The sequence below is a fragment of the Colossoma macropomum genome, unplaced genomic scaffold, assembly GCF_904425465.1.
Source record: "Colossoma macropomum unplaced genomic scaffold, Colossoma_macropomum, whole genome shotgun sequence".
Lineage (NCBI taxonomy): Eukaryota > Metazoa > Chordata > Actinopteri > Characiformes > Serrasalmidae > Colossoma > Colossoma macropomum.
This window is the reverse complement of record NW_023494789.1, coordinates 7,212,451-7,226,183: the sequence shown is the minus strand read 5'-3', so window position 1 is coordinate 7,226,183 and position 13,733 is coordinate 7,212,451. Positions and strand designations below refer to the sequence as shown.

General features: G+C 39.4%; 1 protein-coding gene across 1 annotated transcript; it reads right to left on the bottom strand.

The window, feature by feature from the left end:
* Window positions 1–5,662: 5,662 nt before the first annotated feature.
* ccr7 (chemokine (C-C motif) receptor 7) lies at window positions 5,663–9,614 on the bottom strand. Its single transcript, XM_036569928.1, has 3 exons — window positions 9,502–9,614; window positions 9,229–9,269; window positions 5,663–7,804 (listed from the first exon to the last, which is right to left on the bottom strand). The coding sequence occupies exons 1-3, from the start codon at window positions 9,515–9,517 to the stop codon at window positions 6,767–6,769; spliced, it is 1,095 nt and encodes a 364-aa protein (XP_036425821.1). The 5' UTR covers window positions 9,518–9,614; the 3' UTR covers window positions 5,663–6,766.
* Between the last annotated feature and the right edge of the window lie 4,119 nt (window positions 9,615–13,733).

Sequence of the window (13,733 nt, the reverse complement as noted above, 5' to 3'; positions counted from 1 at the left end):
TACACACTAAAATTTTTAGGGAAATTTAAATGGCGATATATGAAAAAAATTACTGAGGCCCAGGCCTGTGTTCTCATACCTAGTTACTGCCATAGCTAGGTGTGACCATAGTCAGAATTGTCTTATTAGGGAGATTTATTCAGTGAAACAACCCCTTAAATGGCCAGAACCTGCCGATGGGTCTAAACATCTATCACACACTTCTATAACTCAGCTAATTTGCATTTTAGTCCATGAAGTTACTAAATAATAAGGCTATGTCCAGGAAACATATTTGCACATACTACAAAAATTGTAGACATTCCTTTTAATTAGTGGGTTTGATTTTTCAGTCACACCCATTGCTAACAGGTGTATAAAATAAATCATGCCATGCAGTCAACACAGATAAACACTGGCAGTAGAATAGGTCACACTGAAGCGGTCAGGAACTGCTCAGTGTGGTACTGATGCCACGATTCTGACACGTCAGAGTGTCAGATTTCTGCCCTGCTTGAGCTGCTCATGTCAACTGTAAGTGCTGTTATTGTGAACTGGATATCCTTGGTTGTAACTCTCACTTCTGGAAGCAACAGCAACACAATAACTGTTCTTCAGAGCTTCATGGATTGAGTAGAGCAGCCGCACACAAGCCTAAGATCACCACTCGAAAAGCCAAGCATGAGCTGGAGTATTGTGAAGCACACTGCCGCTGGACTCTGGAGCAGTGAAAATGTGTGCGTGAAAATTAATCACCTTTCACCACCTGGCAATTAGCCAGACAAATGTAGCTTTGATGGATCCTGGAGAACACTAGGGGTTGCAAATACATGTTAATCCCCCTAGTTTTGGAATGACTTGCCCATTTTTTTACTAAGCCCATTCACCGCTTTTATGATGTCACTTTTACATATATCTGCTTATTCAGCCTACAACTCTTTAGCCCTACCCATTAATGCTTAAGTTATAAGGACTGTTTTGGCCTGGATTGCTTTTTGAATGAAATGCAATGTTGGGCAGTCAATCACAATATCACCACAAGGTCATGTGGGTACAGTAACAAAAAGAGCCTGTTTAATTCTGAGGGATAGTTGGGATGTAAAAAAATTTATAAGGACTGGTTTTGGTACCTAGTGTCAAACCAATTTTGATCATACCTTGGTATTTCCTAGTTGCAGTTTAACTGGTCTAGCAGTAACATGATATTTCTACAGTAAACATGCACCACATAACCCTTCCCACGCACACCTACAATGTGATCTGCCCATCAGCAAATGATTGTTTTGCAGGGGAAAAAGTACATTCATAAGTAAATGTACCATTCCCCAAAGAGTAGTCAGGGAAGGAGAGAGAGAGAGAGAGAGCGAGAGAGAGAGAGAGAAAGAGAGCATGTGTTTATGTGTGCTGTGTCTACTGTACATGAAGGAGCGGGACATTAGGAAGCTGTTCTCATATGAGTGCTATGATATTTATAAACCCCCTGACTCACACTTGTGTTTTTATATGGTCACAGCCCACTTAGCTGCTTTGAACAGCCTAAAAGTTTGACTTTTCTATCACTGAAGGTTTCAGTTTGTTGTTTGGGAACCTTCCTTAGTGCTTGAAGGTCAGTGTCTCCTTTAGAGAGACTGTGTGTGACTGAGACACAGGGCTAAATCTAGCACCTGACAGTGCATTGTGGGTAATGAAGTGTCAGATTCAAAGATTCAGAGATTCAGAGGTTCACTGTCCATTTTAATATGGCTTTCAACAAGCCCTCTTTCAATTGGCCTTGTCATTTCCCCAACTGAGAGAATCCCCAATGCCATCCATAGGGATGTTACAATATTTTTTTAGTTTAAGTGAAGTTTGTTAGACGAGCCCTCAGACAGGTGAGAGATCAAATCAACACAAGTGTCGACTACCACAGCAAAATTTGTCCAGAAATGTTTGTGACCTAAAACAATTCCCTTTTCAAACTCAGAAAGATTGACAAAGGTGTTGAATGAAAAAAGGATGTCTCTCCAAACTTGATGAAAATGGCCCGTATTTATTGCAATGAAAGCACCAACAAAGCCAGTGAAAAGATTCAGCAAAGTCAGATTGAAAATCGAACCTCCAAAAGGGGAATGTTGTGATATAAATGAAGACAGGAAGCTTCCCTCCTGATGATGTTAATGATACTTATTAGGTCATCCTCTATCTGAAATGGCTCTCAACTGCCCACTCCTACTCCCATACTGTAACTGATGCCTGTTGTACATTGTCCAATGGTTTCCCGCTCTAACCGTAGATGCAACACCAGGTGTGGACCTTACTCAATGGATAATCAAGCCATTGAGTGCTGTGGTCATGCTAATCAGACCAACTCTGATTACTGTTGACTGTTGTCATCACTTTACTGTGCTAGCTTGCTGGTCAGCAAGCTAAAGCCTACCTGGCTAGCAACAGCAAAAAGGCCCTACACCATGGTTTTAAACTGAATTAGCTTATAGTTAATGTTTCATGTATGTTATGTTCAAACGTCAAAAGTAAAACGTTCTGCATAGTAAAGTTTGCAAAGCGAAATGAGTCGTACTCTGAGGCTGACCTAGCTAAGAGTGGGTAGTTCTAATGCTGTGTCCAAAACTGTGTCCAATTCACTATATAGTGCACTATTTTAGGGTCCTGCCTTTTTGTAGTGGTGTCCGAAAACATAGTGCAGAAGATCCAGCGCACTCAAACAATCCCACAATGCATTGTAATAAGTTGTGTACAACCGATGCACCCTAGGGGATAGGGGATACCCATAATGCACTACATTGTTTGAAGATTCACAAAGGCGACAGTATTTTCTGTAAGACAGCAATGAGCAAAACCCATATGATGTTTTCTCCAATACCAATTCTGTGTTCTAAATAGTAATCCAGATTTCAGAATGTAGGGTATAGTGATTAGGGGACCATTATGGACACGGTTTCATAGAAAAATCGGCTCATCTGTGCCCTCCTCCCCTTCTGCTAGTGGCCATGATGCAGTTCTAAGTAGTGAGTTGAAGGTGGCCGTATATCAGTTGCATTTTATAGTTGTATGTCTATATATATTCCAAATTAATAAAATAAATCATCAGCAAATCACTATGTGCATCAACAGCATGCATACAAATACATAACAAGTGCCCTTGCCACCACACCGTCTTATCTTTCCCCATCTCCAACACCTTGCAGGCTGCGGTCGATTAGAGTTTTCTGTATGACAACAGGCGATAAACAGCGACGCCTGCTGGTCATGAACTGAACTGCAGGGTCTTTTTTCTAACTCCTCGCTCAACACAGGACAGACTTTCCTTTATTCAAGTCCGCCCTCTAGTGACACGAGGAAAAAATGGATATTAAACGTTTGGTGCGGACGGCCTTTTTACTATAATATTTTACGACTCAGTTATGGCTAACACAGTAGGAAAAAAGTGAAATCCGGTGGTACATTATAATTTCCCAACCAGACATGTTCTCTGTTCTATGATTTAAACCACAATACCAACCATAACCCTCACATCCCATACACCAACAAACACGGAGCCAATTGCAGCTGAAACAAGCTATTAGTGCAGCTATTAGAAACATCTGAATTTGATTAACCTTGCGTTTTTTGAGGAAACCAGTTAGGGCTCATGTAGAACCTCTTAAGGAGAGGTTCCAAGGTCTCCAAGGAGCTGCTGTAAAGACCTCTTTAAATTTTAACAACGTTTTAAGAATTCTATATGGAAACAAAAGTGGTTTTGTGGCTCTGATCAAGAACGTTTTTCTAAAGAACCATCCACTTAGGGTTTCTTTAGGGAAGCAAAAGTGGTTCCTCAATGGCACTGCTCCAAAGAAACCCTATCTTTTTATGTGCGGTTAGGAACTGTAGCCCATCTGTTGCAATGAACAATTTGTGCTGCCTACAGTGGAGCTCAATCCTAGTCCTAGTACCATAACCTTTTTGGAGTTTTAGAGTTTCCTCTGTTTCCAACACACCCAATCCGTCTAAGGAACTAATTAACATACCTGTCAGGAGGTGAACTGGGTGTACTAGAGCAGGGATAGCACCACAACGTACAGGGCTTTGCTACTCCAAAACCAGGATTGAGGACCAACGCTTTATCCCTTCATCAGTGGACAGTTTCTAATCAAAGAGCTGCTCATAGCTGGATATGTTTAGTAGTGAACCTGTCTCATCGTAACAGTGACATGGTTTTGCCTGTTACGTGTCACTGTGGTGCTGAGAGTGATCCTCTACGCAAATATCTGTGATCAGAAAATGGCCTGTAGTGAATGGGATAGAGGTTGGCTGACGAATTGTGTATGGCATCAAGTGGACGACAGTCTGTAATATAGTGGACCTGTAAAGTTTGTGGCCAGAGAATGCAAATACAAGGTAGGTTCCTAATAATGTGAATTGTAAGGGTTTTTTTCTTTTGCTTTGACTATGCTCTATTTTTATGTTGTTGTTCTGTTCCAAATTGGCCACTTGTTTTTCTTCTTACACGGGTGTACATGTTGGTTTTTACATGTGACATAAATAGGTGTGAGACACAAAGGTGTGATAGCTTGCTGCAAGCTCGATGCCACTGTGGTGTATGAGAAATCTAAAATGAATGTTTCATTTTTACACCACTTCATTTTGTTTCACTTAATTTTAGTTAAACCAGTACACATACAGTACTGCAACAGTCGGAGACCATTTTTATTTAGTTAAATTCTGGTGAAAATGATCATTGAGGGATATTTTTCCACATCTCCAAAGTTCAGTCTTAGAGGTTGGTTGCATTTTCTGCTTCTTATGATCCAAGTAATTTAAAACACATTCAATGATGTTGAGGTCTGGACTCTGGGGTGGTCAGTCTATTGAATCTTCTTTGTTTACCTCTTTTTTCAGGCAGAAATATCACAATTTCTTCAGACCTGAAGCAAGAATGGAGGTTAAATATCTCTCAAATATGAAAGCTTTCAGTACGATTTATCTGATGGTGGCAGTTTTGGTGGGCTACCAGTTCTTAGGCGCTTCTTCTCTTTCTCAGTTTTTTTTAAGATTTTAAGATATTGGTATCTAGCTTTGTTCTGTTGACATTCCCCTTCTTTATGCAAGTAGATTATTTTATATCTAATCTCCTCAGAGGTATCTCCTAAAAATAGTCATTTTGACTGGGAATTAAATAAATGAAGGGTAGTCTCTGAACTGTGTACAATACTGCACATTGAAATTAACATCCTGCCTTAATTTTGACCTTTTTTTCATCCATGGAAATGTTTCGTCAGTTGAAACCAACAATTTTGTTACCACATTAGATCATTTTCCTTGGCAGTTTATTTTGAGCCTACAAACGCCTTCAGAAGTTCTGTTACTCCAGCAGCAATTAATACCTGAACTTTAGATATCATTGATAATCAGTTTCAGGGACCCCACCGTAAGGTGAGTATCCTGGAAAAAGAAAAAAAAAAAACAGCACTAGAGTTTCAGTTGTTTTAGTTCCTCACAACTAAGTATGTGTTCAGACAAACCACTGAGAAAGCTTATGTGTCACAGAGTGCACCACGTACACTTTCAAAGGGACCTTTGAGCCTCAGCCCTCAAACTGTGTGTAAGGTGTGAAGTCAGTTAGAAGCTGATTTTCAAGTCAGAAGTCTTTCAGTTCATACGCTGAACTTTATTCAATATTTTGAAAAAGGACAAAATCCCACAGATGTCAGTAACACTGTAGAAGTTGTCTCCAACTTGCCAGACACATCCTGAAAAGCGCTTTTATACATGATAAAGCAATGTAAAATGAAACATAAGACAGATCACATTGGAACTGCTTGAATAGAAACAGCTCTTAACAAAGTAGTCCTATTGAATAAGGTGCAGCAGGAGTATCATCAGCAGGTTTCTGTGACCTTTCACTTTGATGAAGGTGTAACTCAGGTTATTTATTTTATATACTAGATTTGATTTAATATTTAAAGGGTACTCCAGAGAATGTACATTTTCGAAATAGTGAATCAATAAACATTACAGAATTCAGCAGCTGAAGTCTTCTTCTACATTAAAAACACCCTGAAAATCTTTGTATACATGATAAAGCTGTATGGAACGAGACAAATCACAATGAAATAAAAAAATTCATGAAAAAAAAAAAAACTCTAACAAAGTCCTACTTACCCCCTAACGGATCCATCAGCAAGTACAGATTTCAGTTCCTCATTTTATTAACCATAAACCCAACACAACAGTTTCACAGTAGTCATCAAAAAATGCTAACGCTTTATTTGGACAGCCCACTGTAGATGCTTTGCAGAAATATTTGTTTCATTTTCAAGAAAACATCTATTAAACGTTAATATTTACTTTCATTTTCTTAAAATAAGCCTAAACCTAGTCTTAATCCTAAATCTAACCCTAGTCCTGGTCCTAAACCTAACCCTGGTACTAATTCTAATCCTAACCCTGCTCTAATTGAGATACTACGTTCAATCAGTTACAACCCAAAATAATTTCCTAAATAAATAATAAATGAATAAAAAGCCTGGAGTTTAAAGAGTTAAAGACTGAACCCCAGGTTTATTAGTCAGTTATTAATACTAAAACTAATTCAGCAACTACTATAAAACAATTTGAAAGTTATGTAGTTATAGTAGCCCTGTGATGGACTGGCAACCACTCCAGCACCCCCACAACCCAGAAGGACAAGTAGCTTAGAAAATGTGTGTGCATTAGGGTTTGAGGGGGCTAAACAACACTGCATTCAAGGAAATATGAAAGAGCAAAGCTTTGCGATATAGGATTATGGGCAGGAAAACATAATACAGGTTCAGGGGGAGAACGAGGTGGTAGTTTCGGTCTCGAATCCAGCTGAGGACTTGCGCTTGCCACAGGAATATATGACGTGCCTCTGGCTGATACATCCCATATCCTTCATCAGCTTCAGGAGATCATTGCGAAACTTCACTCCAATGAAGGCGTACAAGAAGGGGTTGACACAGCAGCGCAGGAAGGCAATGCCACGGGTCACGTCCATGGCATAAAGGAGGCGGTTGTCATAGTCACAGGCGGTGTTGGTTTGTGTGGTCAGGCCCATCACCACGTTATACGGCAGCTGGCTAGCAATAAAAACGGCCACCACAGCAAAGATGACCTTCAGGGCTTTGTTCTTCTCAAAGTTCCTGGCCTGCATGAGGGTCTTGATGATGCAGCTGTAACAGAAGCCCATGACCAGTGCTGGCAGCACAAAACCAAGGACCATCTGGCTGACTTGCATGGAGATCCTTAGGTCTTCGTGCCCTTTTGTGAATGCCACACAGGTGTTGTTGCCGTTGACGCCGGAGTAGATGATCTCTGGCAGTGAAAAGACCACAGCCATCACCCAAGTGACCATTGAAGATACCCGTCCATATTGCATGGCGCTGGAGCGACAGCGGTGGGCAGACACGGCTTTGGTGATGGAAAAGTACCTGTCCACACTGATGCAGGTCAGTAGGAACATCCCACTGAAGAAGCTGATCTTGTAGATGGCGTGCATGGCCGTGCACGGAAACTGGCCAAGAGGCCATTTGGACATGACGCTGGCTGCCCAAAAGGGCAGAGAGAGAGCAAAGAGCAGGTCAGCCACGGCCAGGTTCAGCAGAAAGATGTCAGTCATCGTCTTAAGCCGCTTGAAATAAAGGTAGGTGAGGATGACCAGGAAGTTTCCCAAGAGAGCCAGGAAGCAGATGATGCTATAAGCTGTGGGTAGGAACCAGGAGCGGAAGTTTCGGTTGGCATCTTTCTCGCACAGACTTACATACTTATCATAATCAAAGTTGGAGGTGAAAAGATCTTCATAATCTGTAGTCACATTGGACCAACTTGTCTGAAAGAAGGTAAAAAAATAGATTCACTTGAATGTTAACAAGAACAGTGCTTGAGTGGCTCTTCAAAACTGGCCCAAATGTTGCCTTTTCCTTAAAATCACTCTGTAATGATCTTGTAAGGAGCTATGGAAATGACATGGAGCTATGGAAATGACTTCTACCAAAAGGGTCATTCCTTCATTGCAGTGACAAATGGGGTATAAATGTTAATATGTAATAAGTGTATAACATAATCTGTTATCCTGAACAACAGCAGTAAAGTTGTAACACCACTGGCAAATTTACTCAAATCTAAGCTTTTCTAAAATGTAGTCCACTGCCACTTTAGTTTCAAAGTCTTACTGAATGTAGCAAGTTACAAAAATTGCATTTATATTGTTTTTTATTTCAATTTTAGAAATGTTTCAAGAGTAACACCACTGACACAATCTTGTGGCAACACATGAAGCTGTCCGTATTTTTGTCACTAACCATGGGGTTATTCTTCCTTTCTTTAAGATATCCATACAAGGCGTAATTCACAAAGACTGTTAATTCACAAAGTTCTGTTTTTTCTATTAAATTACATTTTATTTTTCTTTATACATTTTATGTTATTGCCAAAATATTTTTAATGCAATTTTACAGTATGAACAACAAGCATCAAAATTGTTGTTTCACATAAAAATAACAGCATTACTGACGTCATCGCTGTGACATGCTGTTTTTCATGTACAATATGATAAACAATCACTAAAATAACAAATCAAAAAGGCCATTATCTTTTGGCTATTTCATAGTAATAGAAAGACTCAAAAGTCAGTCACCAGATTTCTGAAGCCTGATATGTTCATGCTATCATTGTTGGTATACTGGAATTGAAATGCCTGACAGCTCATAAAAGGGTATGAAGGGTTGTCTGAGGCAGCTTAAGAGAACTGTGTTGAAATGCACTAAATGTTGATATGCAATACGGCACACAGGGTATGCTTTAAAGGTCTGAACAAGGCTGTTGTATTTATAATAAAATCTGAATCCAAAAGAGGTCATATGCAAAGATTTGGATACCATGGGTGAAATTACATGTTTTGTTGATTTTTGTTGAAAAATCAGAAAATCAGAAAAATAAAATGTGCCACAATCTTCACATTTTCTCCACATTTTCTGTTCGTCCAATGTGTAAATCCAGCAAATAAACAGTAATTGCATGTTAAAATGTGCAGGAGTGCATTCTCTGCAGAGGACGTGTTAACTTTTTTTTAAGTCAACAAAACATGACATTTGACGCCCAAACTTTTGCATGCGACTGTATACCATCAACCATATCCCCACTTTAAAGCTAGAGATGCAAGATCAGGCAAAAGTGTGTCAAGCCTGCTGTGAAAGCAGTGTATGTGTTAGTGTGCAACGTGTGGCTTTAGCATCCTGGTGCAAATTACCTTACCTTAAAGTGGCAAGACCAAATCAACAGAACAGGACCGAAGACTAGCAACGAAAGAAAAGACGAATTAGAAAACAGATTGATACCTAGATGTCACATTTGAGTGATCATGCATGTAACAAAGCTCTAAACATGTGATTGTACCTGCAAAGGCTTTGGGCTGATTTAGAGACATCAAAGTTTTACACTGACCTGCTAAATAGGCCTACCGAGACAAAGTTTCCCTGATATCCATTGAGATATTAAGTTATTTGGCTTTTAAGTATCAGTACTCACCTGTGAATGAGTTCATGTTTTTGAATGAACGTGTCTTTGAAGCTCTCCTTACTACTGGTTAGAGCACAGTGATCGACAATGCTTGCTGTCTGCCCCTCTGCTCAGTATGGAACCACATCTCCTGTCTTTGAAGCCACAAACAGAGGAAAGGGTTTTTTTGCCTCAGCCAATGCTGTTTCGAGAAAAACAAGATTTTCAACATTTATGTGTACAGGGTTTAAGCAGTTGTTGTCACAATTGTTTTTGCCCTTTTACTGGGCTTTTTTATTGTGTATTATTTCCTGTATTATTATCGTGGAAATAACTGTTTTGAGTTTATGTTTGCTTTATGATTTCATGATTATGATGATTTTTTTAGTAATACTTAAAAGCTTGTTTAGATGAATTCTGGTGTAATCATTTTAATGTTTATGAAATTTAAAAGCAGAGGTTATCTATTGCATGTAAATATGCTCACATTTAACCAAAGGACCTCCTGTTTTATCAGTCTGTTTTATACTTCCTTTCTATCAGTATTAGTAAGCAGTAGGTCAAATAGCAAACCTAGCACTGAAGCTGGTTTGGTCCATTGCAAGGTTATACACTGTTAGACATAAAGGTATTCTGCAGGTATATTTTTTGGTTCATCAAGGTACAAACAATGTAAATGTACCCTTAAAGGTGCAGCAGTGGTTTTAAGGTACAATTGTGTACCTTCAGTAAGTTTTTCTCAGGTAAACAGTACATATTTACGTATCTTTTCAAAACCAAATGTTTTGAAACAGAACAATAAAATAAAAAAAAAAGCCTGCCGACGAGACAGCATGTGTGGAGTCAATACAACTTAGAAAATATAATTTTAGTGGATTATAGTACAATTATGGTCCCTGACTAAAGATACTGAGATGTACCCTTGAGGGTGCCACCCCAGTGACAAGAGGGGTCCTGCCCCAGTGACAGTTTTGTGCCTTTATTCTGAGAGCATCGACTAAATAAGCAGATGTCTGGTCAAGGGATGCCTTTGTACCAGTCTTTGGGTTTTTGAGCCAGAAAATGCAATGGCCTAGGGCTGCTACATTGCTGGGGACCTCCGCATCATTGGCCTACATTGACGAAAAGAGTAGATGATTATTTATTTTCTTATTGGACACATTGCTTGGTTGTCGCTGATCATGAAACCAATCAGTGTCACTGACTGAAGGTGGGCCTAAACCTTTTGATATATAAAGAGATTTGATAGACCCATGAAGACAAGGCCTGCTAAATGCGTTTGAGTGAGTTGTAGTCCAGATCAATGGCCTGGCATCCAAACGCACATGATGTAACAAACTTACAGGATGACAACAAGCATTATTCAAACTTCACCAATTTTTCATGCACCGCTTAGATGTGGCCATTTTGCTTAACATAAGATGTGTTTATTAGCTGGTTGTGTCCAGACATTCTATGACCCACAATAAGCAAAACTTCACAAAATTATAACTTTTTAAATTTTTTATATTTAAGTAACTGATTAAAACAATTAGTATAGTAATAGTAATTCACTTACATCCTCAGAAGACACATCCTCCACCAAGTTTTGACTGTGTTTTCTTTGAATACTCTTTCAATCAGATTCATCCACTAAAGAAAAGTAAAGAAGATGACTATGCTGTTGAGAAGCCTGAGGAATGAACAAGAGGCCCTTTGCACATTTCCACATTTTTTCTGCTGAAAGTAGGGGAGCATGGGGAACAACCTAACGTGGGGCACAAATTAACACAAACTTTTTACGTTGTTAAAAAAGGTCAAGCAGTGTGAGCTTCTGGCCACATTACCACATTTCCTAGCCACAGTCTCCAACCAAAATTCCGAGCAATTCGTCATTCGTTTTAAAGAAATCTGTGCCAAAGAGTGATTTCAGGGCATGTAAGTCATTTTTTCAACACAAGTTTTTTTCGGTTACTGAGCTGTTCGGGTAAATCACAAAATCCAACCTCACATTCCTTTAATCACCATCTTGTTGCCAACAATGTAGCACCATTTGGAAGAACGTAACAAGCTCACAGCAAGTATAAGCTGGGCTTAAGTAAAACCTCCATACTACAGGGTTAGCTGTAACATGGCGTTATGAAAGATGAAAAAGAGAAAACATACGGAAACAGGGAATTTGTTCTACTTTATTAGTATATTTCAGATGTTCATTTTTGTTTTTAAATAAGTACATACATCATCTAAACCGCTTATCCTTCTGGGTCGCGGTGGGATGCTGGAGCCTATCCCAGCTGTCATTGGGCGGAAGGCAGGATACACCCTGGACAGGTTGCCAGCCCATCACAGGGCAGACAGACAGACATACACATTCACACACTCACACCTAGGGGCAATTTCAGCATGTCCAATCAGCCTGACTGCATGTTTTTGGAATGTGGGAGGAAACCGGAGTACCCAGAGGAAACCCACGCAGACACGGGGAGAACATACAAACTCCACACAGAAACAACCCTGGTCGCCCGGCCGGGAATCGAACCCAGGTCATTCTTGCTGTGAGGCAACAGCGCTACCCACTGCGCCACCGTGCCGCCCTTTAAATAAGTATATTAATGAAATTGACATTAACAGTTGGTAAAGCAGTAGTTATTCAGAAACAGTGTTCCATATTTTACTTATGTGTGATGCTTTTTATTTGTTGTCTACACCAGACAAAAAATAATTCTTTCATTGTTCAACACAGTCTCGTGTCAGTTTTTGTATATAATTTGATGTGTGTGTATCTATCAATTGAACTGTCTGTCTGTCTTATAGACCTATAATACATCATGCAGTATGGTCGTAAAATATATGTTTCTTACAACATAGAATTATATTGAATTAGCTTGATAGTCTGATTAACTATCTAGCAAGTGTTAAACTAACCATCTGTCTGTTATAATTAATCCCACCCATGGGGTAAATTGTATCATTACGCTTCATGTCATTTTGGGTGGAATTGTATATGAACAGTAGGAGCGACAAACAGAGTTCAAGTGTTCATTTGTAGCAGAGATGTATATGTGGCTTGTATAAAAACACGATTATTCCAACTCATTTTTAAAGGTCTTCAACAAAAAACAGAATGTGTTTGTGTGGCTGTGCCCTGCTCTCACCCACTCACTGCAGGGTAACGCTGCTACCGCTGAAGCCATAACAACAACAATGATGACGAAAAGAGCGTGTATGGTTTACTCAAATGTTTGAGCCTGAAGAAAAAACAGCCTTATCTCAGTTTCAGTGGTTTGTCTGCTGACCATGAGCAGAGGAAAATGGGTTTGCGTAATTAACAAAAGAATAAACTTTGTCATACAGAGGAAACGAACAACTGTGTGAGCATTTCACTGCTGCAGGTTAACGTTACACCGAATGCAGTTTGTGCTTTAAAGTTGCTGCTACAGCCACTTTCAGAGGGACAGTTTTCTCCCCAAAAACTACCAGCACATGAGAGAGCGAGTTCTCAGCAAGGAGTAAATGTTCATTCACTGGAGCCGGTGGTTGTGTCTACAGTGGCACTACGGATTATGATGATAGGCTTATGATGGGCTTTCTGGCTTTTTGCCAACTAGTTTATTGTTAGCAAGCTGTTTCAACATCTCTAGCTAACATGGCTTATCTTGCGTTTTGGCCATAGTTATTTTCACTTATCCATCGATTTATCACTTAGAAGATGTTAACTAGCTCACATTACTGTACCCTCATAACTGTGAATGAATTTTTCCATGAAGCATTTATTTATTTAGTTTGAACTCCCACATTGTTGTGTGTTTGGTTGTCCAACAATTCTGGACACATCCTCGAATATCAGTCTTGGTAACTATGACAAAGATAAAGTGACACACCTTTCTGTGGTGAGCTGAAGAGATAGAAATGCCTGTATTTCTGAGGTTATTAACTGTTCATAAGGCAATAGCACCTTCGTTTCTTGCAAAAAGGTCCTATTATCCTAAAAAGCAACAACAAAAAAATGCCAACTTGAGTGCTATTTCGCTTGACTCGGAGGAGTTTATCCTCTGAGTCTGAGTCAGTAACCTTGGTCTGAGCTAGATTAAATAAAGCACCAGGTTGGTTAATCTTTGCCTTCTTGTTATTCATCGTCTACAATACATTATGTTTTAACACAGGTCCATGACAAATAGAGGACACTAAATATTCTAAATATATCATGTAAAGTTGGTGTAAGAAAAAGAATAACGGCATGAAAAACTGATTTTCGAGGTGGCAATCATTTTTTAATTGAACAG